At 41.8% G+C, this 11,915-nt stretch overlaps 1 protein-coding gene and 1 long non-coding RNA gene across 2 annotated transcripts; one reads left to right on the top strand and one right to left on the bottom strand.

Annotated features, from left to right (window-relative positions):
- Positions 1 to 546: 546 nt before the first annotated feature.
- Positions 547 to 10,089, bottom strand: LOC146474496 (uncharacterized). Its single transcript, XM_085117103.1, has 3 exons — positions 9,932 to 10,089; positions 2,868 to 3,070; positions 547 to 1,410 (listed from the first exon to the last, which is right to left on the bottom strand). The coding sequence occupies exons 1-3, from the start codon at positions 9,975 to 9,977 to the stop codon at positions 1,201 to 1,203; spliced, it is 459 nt and encodes a 152-aa protein (XP_084973229.1). The 5' UTR covers positions 9,978 to 10,089; the 3' UTR covers positions 547 to 1,200.
- Positions 5,565 to 7,368, top strand: LOC146474497 (uncharacterized). Its single transcript, XR_014866148.1, has 2 exons — positions 5,565 to 5,834; positions 7,243 to 7,368. It is a non-coding gene; the product is annotated as an uncharacterized LOC146474497 (long non-coding RNA).
- Positions 10,090 to 11,915: the final 1,826 nt, after the last annotated feature.

Here is an 11,915-nt window from a genome sequence, read left to right as displayed (position 1 = left end):
TTAGCTTTGGATCGTAATTAATTTGCAGAGAGACTCTAGACTGAGAAACCCGCCTGAAGAGTTTTCCGTGCCTAACTGACGTTGAAAGTGTCACAACGACGTCAGCGAAATATTTTAGTACGTAGTCATTCATGATCACTCGTAGAACTCCGAACTTGTCGCGACACATCGAGTGACGAAAAACCTCTGGAATTAAAGGGGTCTGAAAGTGATGTGGTCTCCTACGTTTGCTTTGAAACTCGTGCCGCCATTTGTTGAAGAAAATAATATATAACAGTGCGCCAAATCTAAAAAAGGTGCTTTACAGTACTACTGCAAATTCTTGTCGCGAAAAATCGTTATTGTTGAAAATCATGCATTTTTTATGTTACAAATTTTTGGTCTGTCCTGTCTCCTGATCGAGGGTGGCTTACACGTGCACTGATCATGGCGCCTTGACAACGAAATATCACGTGTACTGTACGAGCAAAATCTGCTGCCGCGGCTTCACCGCTTCCCAGTTTGTCAATCGTGTAATGCGACCTCCAGTGAGATTATACCTTTGAGGCAGACTACAATCCGGCAACTTTATTGAACTGCTTAGTTACATTCAAAGTTTTACAGATATTTAATACTATTTTCTAAACTATTTGCTGAAAAGTTACAAAACCAAATCAAGAGAACAAGTTTTAAAAAATTATCGTGTGCTCACGATACTACGGTACACCATCTGAATAAGGGAACACTGTCACGATTGACGCATGCGCGATCTTTAAAAGGTCAGGGGAACTTTGAAAATGGCGTCCACTGAGGAAAACAGCAATGCTGTAAGCAAACGGCAAGCTCAGTCATTAACAAATAGAGATGGAAGTCTTCAGAGGCCGGAATAGAGGAATGAATCGCAGACGTGTTTCGAGACGAAAAGAAACATAACAAAGCTTAGTTTGTTGATTATGACGTCTCAGCTTGAAGATAAAAAAAAAAGAAACACGCTGTTATTTTGGCATAAGCTAATGCATCGTAACCATTTAATGAATTCTACATTCTTTTAGCTCAACAATACGCTTTGTAGAACCAGTTAATTCCTGACAACATCCGAACATGCGCAAACCGTGCCAGTGCCTCTTTTACTGTTTTTTTTTTAACAACTTTTTTTGCAGGTGTAAAAATGCCAGACTTGTCATAACTTGAAACAGTTCTTAAAAGAACCGTTGAAAAACCTTAGTGAATGAAAACTCCTGCAAAAATTGTCAACACGCTCAGAAACGTGCCGATGACTGATGCAGCCCTGATAGATCCAGAACTAGGTGACTTCAAGCCGTTGCACTTGTCTTCGTAACAGCATTCAGCGTCACATTTGTTGATGGTCATCCCTGGGGCCAGACCGCCGCTTGTTTGGTTACAAATGTCCTTAACCTGTCCGCACATTAACTGCACAAAATTAAACAGAGACAAAAACAAAAACGGCTTTAATATAGCAATTCAGCAATAGGAAAACGAGGTAGAACACGAATGGATACCACTTTCGCGAGCTTTTATTTTGCTCTGCCTTGCGCGTTTTAATGAATATTTTCCTTTTTTGCATCGATTTGAATGACGGCCAGATTCATAACCTGGTGGGTATCCTGTGATTTCCTGCTTATTCTGTGTAACTGGGTGGAAGGTTTGAACCCTTTCGGCGCCATTTGGAAACGAGTATTGGGTCCCGATAGTATTGGTACTAAAGTTAAAACGACAACAAGAGTGGCGGATTTTTCTAGCACAAAGGAAGAGTTTGTGCTTCAAGAATTGATGGAATTGGTTTCACGTCGAGGAAAGGTGCCGTTTCCATCTTCGGGAAGTAAAATGTGGGCCTAACACAAGTTCGATTATCGAACTTGATCCAACTATAAATTCTCACAGTTACCTACTCCGAACGAATCGTTCACTCTTCTGTACGAGTCACCAGATCTTTCAGATAAAAGCGACTTCTGATCTTATTTCTTCGACCTCACATTTTCCCCAAATCCACAAAATTGATTGAGGTTAATGGTTCCTGGGTGTATTTTTCTAACACTTTTCACGCAATCCCTTTTACTGAGATGCCCACAGAAACGAAAGCAAATGGGTCGATTCTGCGACAAAGTAGAAAGCGGTCAATTATCATTTTTTTGGCGGGGGAGGGGGATATGGGTGATTAAGAGGGGAGGAACTAGCAGGGTGTCATTGCAAAAGACAAAATTGCCCGGCAATTTCTCTATTAGACTGTTCACAGTCCCGTATTTTTCCGTGGGATTTCCGAGACTCGTACAATTCATAGGAACATGCCATATAGTCTGTGTAGGGTGGCCAGGAGCCTGCAAGCATGTAACTGCAGGAAGGGCGGTCATCTTGAACGCCTGTAGAGTGGGAGCCATCCCCACATTGCTGGGCAGTAGGTTCCATGTCCCTATGGTTCATAGGCGTTAACGTTGGACGGGAGTTGGCAATATTTGCAGCCACTGTGTCTACTGCTCCTTGGGTTAAGAATACAGTTGGGAGAGGGGGTGGGGGGCCGATGTTAACTAATTTGTTGTGACAGTGTGTCAGGTTGTATTTTAAGCATGCACATCAGTAAGTTACCACTATAGCTATTTATCATCATCATTCACCATCATATTCCTGATTATCAAGTGTATCAAGTCATCACGTGTGATATCGAAAAACGATAATCCTCGTGTATGACGCTTACTTTACCAACAGTGGATTCCTTGGAATCATATCGGTAGGGCAATGAAAATTGCCACTTGTTTGCCAAAGTCAAAGCTTAAATTGCAACAGAAATCACCTGTGTAAACAACCCTTAGGGTCCCTTAGCAGTGGGAATAGATCTGATTATTTTACAAGTAAAACTCAGCATATTAAACTACCTTCACGCCGCAAGACATGGCATTCGAAACAAGCTTTTGATTTCCAAAAGATACTTCGTACGAAACTTTTAAACACGCATCTGGTCTATACCCTTGCGAGACTCCAGGCATTGTATCACAGTCGGTGACATTAAGGTTTGATGATGCACACATGGGGTTGGCCGCAGAGCCTGGGGTACAAGTATAGCAGTGGATGGCCATTACTGAAATAAAAACAACAATTACTTTCTAAGGCACTGCTTCTTGCAAAGAATAAAAACTAAAAAGTTCAAGCGAAACAAATATGTTTCAGGACAAAAAAAATTGCATCCCAGCTAGGGCTAAGGAGGAAGGAATTTGAAAGAATTGAATTGGCGACGCAACACACGTCGCCAGCACCACAAGGATAATTTTTTACTGTTCCTGGACGGGAGCAATCCACCGTACGGAAAAACATAGCGGCTGTACATTTTACCGTAATACCTTGCCAACCTAACACAGCGATAGGCAGATAGAAAGCCATAAAATTTTGTTTTTGAGAAATTCTTCCCTCCACTAACAACATTGTATATGCTAGGTGTGAAGTATTTAGAACTTTTCTGTACGTTTTTATGAGCGTTTTTGGGTTTTAGTACGTTAACAATTATGGGTAAACGTACCAGTCGTCATTTTGTTTCCGTACAGTGGATTGTGCCAGCATTGCTAGCCTCGCTCGCAGACGCTCTTTGAGGAAAAAAATTGCGTGACAAGCCAAAATAACGCCTAGGAGGCTACAGCATAGCCTGCGAACGCAGACGTATTTCCGGCTTTTTCGGCGGAGTGAAGCGACAGCCGGAAATACGTCTGCGTTCTCAGGCTAGCTACAGCATTGCTGACATTGATAAGCACTTAGTGGAAGGGGCCGGGGGAAGGGTTGTGTTGCTCACGATTACGTGCATATTAGTAACTGGGAGGAGTAAATGACTTGTTAGACCCCCAAAAAATTCCACCAAGCTAAAACTGGACCCAAAGAAGTACAACGGTCCTGAGCGAAACCCGGAAAATTCGTTCTTCGTCAACTGAAACCCTAAACAAGTTTCCACCCAGAAATAATTTCGCGACTTTACCTTTGTAACTTTCCCGCGCGGTCCCCCCACCCCCTCCTCCCCCCCCCCACTCTCCATAATACAATAATATGTGTACGTAATTTAAGGAGCTACTGGAACAAGGAAGACTCCTCCTCAAGTTGGCTGTTGCGTACATAAACTGTTTCGTTCGCAGTTCAAATATATGACTTTCATATTTTTTCAGTTTCAAACACAATATTAAAACAACAATGCAAAAAATGCTAACAATCGTTATAATTATATGTAAAAGGAAAACGGGAAAAAGGAAAGGTTATTTTCTGAGTAATTAAAGTTGTTTATTCGCTATCGATATTATACATTCCACTGTGATGGAATATCGAACAGAAGTTGGTTGGGTTACCCTGCAAGTGTGGAACCTCTGAATCTTGTTATATTGATCATGTGATCTTTTATGTTCTGATGTTGGAACTGGGATAAATTCAACAGCAAGGAGTTTTTGTCACCCAGAACTTGAAAACAACGAGTGTAACAGGGGCGATTGGGAGCTTAACTCCGTAGCTGAGCGAGAGCTGCCCTGCTTCCTTTCCCCTGATCTTTTGACAGCAGAGCTTCATTGTAGGGGATCTTGACTTGCTGTGTTTCGATCACGTGCGAAGTAAGGTCAGCTACAATTTTCGAAAAGCCAGCAGCACCTCGGAAATTCAGGGGTTAAGATAGATTCAAACTGTTCTGGCGCAGACGTTCTTTGGCGGGTCACATCAAAGAACCTCTGCGTATGCGTAGGTTGCTAGGGATAAGATTGCATTCGCTAAAATCGTCTACAACTTGAATATTCAGCTCAAAACTGCCACCCGATTGAATTCGAGATTTTGCAACTCTAACTTTACGCTATAACTCTATGAAGATAACTCTAATAGTAGCTGTCCCCCCCAAGCGATTAATGCTATTAGTAACCGAGAGAACATTACCCTGGTCCCAGAGGTTTTTCTTGATTTTTCCCCGCGTGAGAGAGGAAAAATCAGGAAAAACCTCTGGGACCAGGGTAAGAGAACATCAAGAGAGCCTGAAAAAAATTCTGGTTGAGCGAGAGCGACATACAGTAGAATCGCGCTAACTCGAAATCCCCGCTAACTCGAACAAAATCCGTTTTCCACTGGATTTGACCATATTTTTTCACTGATTTACTATCAGCTAACTCGAGCTCGGTTAACTCAAAATCCCTGTTAACTTACCCTGCGAGCAGAGGCCCTTCGATCTTCCTAGATAAGTCGGGACTTTCGATCTTCCTAGATAAGTCGGGACTTATCTAGGAAGATCGAAGGGCCTCTGCTCGCAGGGTACTGTTAACTTGAACCAATCTTACTTTCCCTTGACTCAAATTTACCCTGATAACTCGAACTTTAAGGATGCGTTTTTGTGGGAGAATCCAAAAACGGATTTGTGATCTCAGATCACTCGGATCATGGTGCATCAAAGGAACCGACGAATCCTGGTCCAGAATGGATCTATCTATCTATTTCTATCTGGATTCGTCGGTTCCTTTGATGCACCATGATCCGAGTGATCTGAGATCACAAATCCGTTTTTGGATTCTCCCAAATAAACGCACCCTAAGTAAAAACGTCGGTCGATAAACGTCAAAGTGTCGCGATTGATACGAACGTGATAATATTTATGAAAATGTAATTGAAGGCCACGAAAGGCGAATCGACATCTGCTCTTATAAAACAAACTAAATGTACCAAAATGACTTTGATCATTCTAATGTTAAAAAGGGCGCTATATAAGTAAATAAATTATTAAAATAAATTATTAATGACTGTTTATTGCGCAAGAATGGTAAAAACATGATTCCTTATTAATTATTAACAGGATAATTGAAATTCAACACTGATAACTCGAACTATTTTTTCCTTTGGGAGTTCGAGTTAGCGTGGCCTCCTACGCAGACGTTCTTAGGGATTCGTCACGCGTTCCTGCCCAATCAGGAGTCGTTTCCCAATTTTGGGTAAACTCGTGTTTGATATTAAAAATATTCCCTAGACAGGATGGCGGACTTAAATGTGGTTTTTGGTCATGTGTGCCAAACGTTTGATAAAGGGAGTTGAATGCGTATCAAAGAGAAGTCATAGTTGCGCAGAAGAAAAGTGATGTGTTCGTAAACCTTCCAACTGGTTATGGAAAGTCACTTATTTATCAAGCTCTATCGTTTGTTTACAATTCAATTCTTGAAGCTGCTGGTCACTATTTGTTGTTGTGGTTTCGCCGCTTGTAAATCTTATGAAAGACCAGGTAGACAAATTGGCAAATCTTGGAATTCTTGCCGCTTCTCTCAGTGAAATCACTGAAGAAAATGCAGGGTGTTATGCGTCAGTCAATTCCAGCAGTGCCCATCCCTCCCCCCCCGGGGCTAGCCCCCGGGCATTAGCATTTTTTTAAAATAATGGGCAAATTCCCCGGGGTGGGGACACATAAGCTGTGTAAATGCCCCGGGGTGGGGATGAAGGAAGAGGGCAAATGCCCCGCCCCCGGGATCGTCGCCTTCCAACACCAATTCAATTTTTATATTAATCATTATCAGTGAATAAAACGTTCCACTTTTCTGCATTTTAATGCAACGGTAGGACTTCAAGGACAACAGGACATGTTAGTTGATTATGATTTTATTTATTTTTTTTATATTTTGCTAAAAAGGTAGGGAGCTTATTTAAACTGCGCTGGGATTGCGGCGGACGTCCCTCCTGCTGCAAGCGATGATAGGCGCCTGTATTTGCAGGCTTCGTTTTCTATTTACGATGCATTGATCTGTCTTGAAGATCGCATCATATGAATTCGCAAGCCTAAAGTATTTTAAAGTGCACTCCAGGTTGACTTTCGTGAATTTAAAAATGCTAGGTTAGTTTTGAATGCGAAATGCGAAATACAGCTGTGTGTCAAATGCCCGGGGGTCGCCCCGGGGTAGGCAAATGCCCAGCCCCCGGACCGCGATAAAATTACGAATGCCCCGCTACCGGGACGGACAACGTGAGCAAATGCCCCGGGGTTGCCCGGGGGGGGGATGGGCACCGCTGGAATTGACTGATGCATTATGGAAGGAAAAATTTCAATCGTATAAACTATATGCACGTCCGGAAGCGAAAATATCTCCACGGGTGATGATTTCCGTTGTTTCGCAGCATGTGATTGGCTTTACTTGTCATAATGAGTCAATGCTGATTGGTCTGTTCAGACAAAGGCAATTTGCCGACGAACGGAAGTGGCTGTTCGTTTCAGCAGACGTTCGTGGGGCAGGAACGCGTGACGAACCCCTAAGAACGTCTACGTGGGAGGCTAGAGTTAGCGGGGTTCTATTGTATCGCATTCATTAATTACCAGCATCCTCCACAAGATATCATGATGAAAATTTGACTGAACCTCGCAGCTGCTCAAGTCGCGTTGATATAAACTGCGATGTATTCGAACCCGCGATTTTTCGAAACTCCTGATTCTTCGAACCAAAAGTTGTTTCTCTTGGATTTGCTTCGGTCAGATTTTCACCCTCCCGATTTTTTCGAACGAAATTCAGTTTCCCTAGTAGGTTCGAAAAATTGGTATTCAACTGTACGATATCCCTTGTAAAAGGCACACGGTTGGGAAAACGGAAAACGGCATTAAGACAATTTGCATAGAGTTTTCAAAAGTTTTCACGGTAGGACAGTGCGCTCCAGCTGTTTCTCACAACTTGATTTCACTTGAGTAAAGCTTTTATACAGCAGCCAATTATCAAAGTAGCCAAAGGTGCGGCTTGAATCATGGCATTACCAGATCGTGTGATATAAATTTTTACTAGAAACCGTTCCGTCAACAAGGCTGCAACAGTGAAAAAGAATAATAATTTTATTTACTTTTACACAACAGGAATGTACTCACTGTAAATCCCTGACGGACTCGGGATCTGTTCTTGTTTATAGCGCGGCCACCCTGCGAGCAGAGCCTCCTATCTTTGTCAGTTTAAGCAGCCCGGGTAGAATAGCTCTGCTAACTGCGGGCTACAAAGGCCTTTTTTTTCAGTTTGTAAAAATAAAGCTAATGTTGCTGGTTGTTGTTGTTGCTGTCCAACCACCCTGCTGGCAGAGCCTTTCTTTTGCTTAGCGCGGCCAGCTGCGGGCGTGACAACTGGTTGGTTTATTATCCATATAATTACTCTGTTATTTATCATTTTAATAGGCCTTATCACGATTTTCGACACAATTTTGACGGGTAGGCAAACAGGCTTGAAATGACAGTGTTTGTATGGAAATCCGATGTCAAATAATTCTCATAAAACATCGCTTCCGAAAAATTCATGAATTGGAAACTTTTTGCACTAGGAAAAGGATTTTAAGAACAAATTGGAGGGATGTAGCTGTGACAAAAAGCGTCCAGTCGTATTTTGAACTTTCCATACATTTCCCTGTATTTTTTCCCGCGAACTATTTTTAGTAGCAGTTCACGGCTGGTTCGCAATACAGACAAATATTATCAATCATGCACTGCACGCAACTTGGACAAAAGAAACGAAGTAAGCGTGGTTGGTGAGCAAATATACTCTAACTCAAGAGGAGTATAAATTTTAAAATGCTAATTCGGTGAGCAAATACGTTGCTATCGATTCCGAAAAGTCGTCGGCCGTTTTTATATAGAGGACGCATTTATCCGTCTGGACGAACTTGGGCAAACATTCGTTGTTCGTCTGGTTATGCGTCTCTAGAAAAGGCGGGCACAAGACGCATTATCCGTCTGGACTAACTTTCTTCCGGAGACGGTGGAAGATAGTTCGTCCAGACAGATAATGCGTCCTCTAGTATAAAAACGGCCATTCACCTTTTATTCTGACACATTGAGGCTCGTTAATTGAAACACAGACTGAGGAACAAACTCTCATCGGTTCAACACACCGCGCTCAATTTAAACCAATGGAAAATAAACTAATGTTATAGGGCGTGTTTAAATGCCGTGTTTGGATAAGCCGTATTTGTCTGCAGCGAAATAGTTGAAGCGAGCCGCGTTTTTAAAAATGACACCGGTATGAGCCCCTGCATTGCCAAGAATTTCTCGCTGCGGGGTGCCATGATTTTGCCATAGTTTATTACGTAAAGACAACTCAAGAGTCAGATGCGATGCATGCATTCCGCCATTGAAAAGGATAGGCTTGAGAGTACTGACGACGGGAGAAAGAACGCAATGGTACAAGAGATTGCCGAATTGACGAGCTTGATACAACAAAGGAAAGATTTGGCAAGATAATTGAGGTGCGGTGAAGCGCAACAACGCAACAATTATCATGTGAATGGCAACGCTTTAAATGGTGTTTTATGTACCGCCATATCACACATCACATAGTCTCATGGCGGTTTACAAATTAGTCTTCAGTTCTGTGGGGTAAGATCGGACGTCAGCATGTAACTGGCAGCCGCCACCAGTCCATATGAACAGATGACTCGATCTGAAGATTTGTCAATCCTACATTTGATACCCAGTATCAGTTACCATGATATTGGACCGATGTCAAGACACGAATTAGTCGTTGGTTCGATTAAGTAAGGAGCAAGAGATATAAAACCGACCTCTACGGCAGAGGACTTTAGAACTGAATAGGGTCAGATCTATGGGTAATTGCATTTTGTTCAAGAAAAGCGGGTAGTTTCGAGTTTGCGTGCAAAGCAGAGCGACCCAGTGTGCTCTATGTTATGCATAATGGCCATATAAATGCAGTAATAAATGTTTGTCACCAGCGTTTAATCCAAAATAACCTATTTTTCCTTAACTACTAAAATTGACTTCTAACACATTTATCAACCGATTTTGTGCGGTTTCGAAAGTCACTACTCTTTGTTAAATGTAACTGTGAAAGGCGTACCAAATATTAATTGTTCATGTTAATTTTCACTCGCACGCGACATTCAACAGAGGAAAACCCAACCCTTTAAGCTTATACGAGTGTCTTCACTGGCACAGTTGTATTTCGTGTACAGCTTAAATAAGCAACAGAGTACTCACCATTTGGCAAAGTCGCCAATACGAAGATACAAACGAAACAGTTCATCTTTGGTGGAAGAGCGTCTGCCCTCAAGTCAAACAGTAAACAACGCCCAGCCGCTGTTAAATTTATCCCGAGTGCGCCAGTGTTCTCATACTCCTTGGCAGCGGTTGGTCACCTGGAGGGACTCAACGGTGATCCCAATCTCGTACCCAGAGTCCTCAGGCTTTTTGGTCAGCGGGTGGGCGCCAGGAGAGACTCTGGACAATTCAAAAAAATATAAATTTTTTGATTGGCTGCCCCGTAACAGTTTGCATTGTATCCTGCGGTAATAAGATTCCAGCAGGAGGTCCGGATGATACGGGCCATCGTGACGTCACTTCCTGTGAAGCGCGGGATTTTGTCCAGTTCTGGTGATTTTGTTGCATCAAACGACTTTTCTTTCCAGCCAGGCTGCGGATGGGGTTTGTTTTCTTGCTGAGTAGACTTTTAATCTTCTGTTCTCGATATGGGTAAGTGTTCCGATTTATTTTCAACCATGACTTATGCTGTAAATATTGCAGTGAAGTGTTACGTGTACTTGCGCTGATCGGAAAAGCCGAGATTGTCCGCGCCAAAAAAATTACATCTTATTCATTATATAAAGTACTGGTGAAACTGACATTTGGCTCGGGAGGAGGTGAAATCTTAGTGCAAACGTTCCAGTTGAGATTAGTAGGTTATATTCAACTGTAAAAATGATCACTGCGTTTGTTTCGCCGAGTGAAAAAACAGTGAAAATTAAAAGTTTGTGTTTATTGCTGAAACTTGACCTGAAGTTATAGAATTTGCCTCAAAGATTATAAAATGATTGATAGATACAAAATAAAGATTCAAAGGAGCTTATTTTGATTAACCCATGCCATTTAACCTTTAAAAAGAAGACTTTTTTGAGCAACCTAGAATTTTGAAAAAAGCTTGCAAAACGTGCGGACGCCCGAGGAAACTGACTTTCTTTTGAACTGATCATTACTTTTTGCGAGAAATATCTCGAAATTTCACACCAAATCGCGTACTCCTGAGCTCAGTTTTCTGGTCAAACATATTCACAATCTCTCCAGCTTTCTCTATATCTCTGATACGGAGACATCCTGTTACGAAAATAAACTTATCACCTGAAATGATCAACAAAACAAATGAGCAAGGAGACGATAAATGCTGTGTTTCAGTTGATTTTCATTCGTAAAATGATGTAAGAGTAGAAGTTGAATTAAACTTAAGTACTACTCTAGTGAATAATTGAACCCTCCTTATGAATTCTAAACGTGTGAGAAAAAAACTTGTGCATTGCCCCTAGAATTTTGATGTTTAGATACAGAATGTTTGGACTATTTTGCCTTGAAGCTGGCGTCAGCCGCTCGGCCTCGCAAGGAGAAGTCTTGTTTTCCTGTTTTTGTGAAATAATTAAGCCAAAAGCAAATCCCGTTGCCCATTAACAATAACCAACTGGCAAATTACTTTGTACTGAAGGCTTCTTTGCAACGTAGTTTTTCCGATAGCCTTAGAAAAAATGTTTTTCGCCTTTCTTTTCGCGAGCGCTCGACCAGACAGTACCGGAGAGATGCGTTTAAACCCACTGATCATTTTTATTAAGTTGTAAGATAATTGTTTTTAATCGCCAGTCGAAAGCTCTAAACCACAGTAAGATCTCACATTGTTGTTATTGTTAGTTGTGTGAAAAGTTGATAAAAAGCGGATAATGGTTTGTCCTCCCTTTGAGAAAATCACTTGATATGTTTCTATTGGTGTTCTACAAGTATTTCGCAAATGAGAAGAGGTATTTGGTTTCCGCTGAAAAACACTTCAATGAAAATCCCAGGCGACATAACCCGTTTAAGATAGATCAGGAGATTGTTCGAATGGGAGCGTGTTAGAATTTGGTGTTGGGCTTCCAGTTACTAAGTTATAATTGACTCAGAGGCAAATCATTTAGTTTGGACGAGGGCTTAGATCAAACACAACCTC

Source organism: Pavona decussata, unplaced genomic scaffold (assembly GCF_977016875.1).
Source record: "Pavona decussata unplaced genomic scaffold, jaPavDecu1.1 SCAFFOLD_89, whole genome shotgun sequence".
NCBI classification, from domain to species: domain Eukaryota; kingdom Metazoa; phylum Cnidaria; class Anthozoa; order Scleractinia; family Agariciidae; genus Pavona; species Pavona decussata.
The sequence above is the reverse complement of the archived record's forward strand: the minus strand, read 5'-3'. Positions and strand labels throughout refer to the sequence as shown.

What these genes read in the sequence shown, in the direction of transcription:
- LOC146474496 (XM_085117103.1), bottom strand. Translation starts at nt 9,977, where the DNA reads ATGAACTGTTTCGTTTGTATCTTCGTATTGGCGACTTTGCCAAATG. An exon ending in ATTGGCGACTTTGCCAAATG is followed by an intron (nt 3,071 to 9,931) that starts GTGAGTACTCTG and finishes TTTTTATTTCAG; the next exon opens with TAATGGCCATCCACTGCTAT. An exon ending in CCATGTCTTGCGGCGTGAAG is followed by an intron (nt 1,411 to 2,867) that starts GTAGTTTAATAT and finishes AATTTTGTGCAG; the next exon opens with TTAATGTGCGGACAGGTTAA.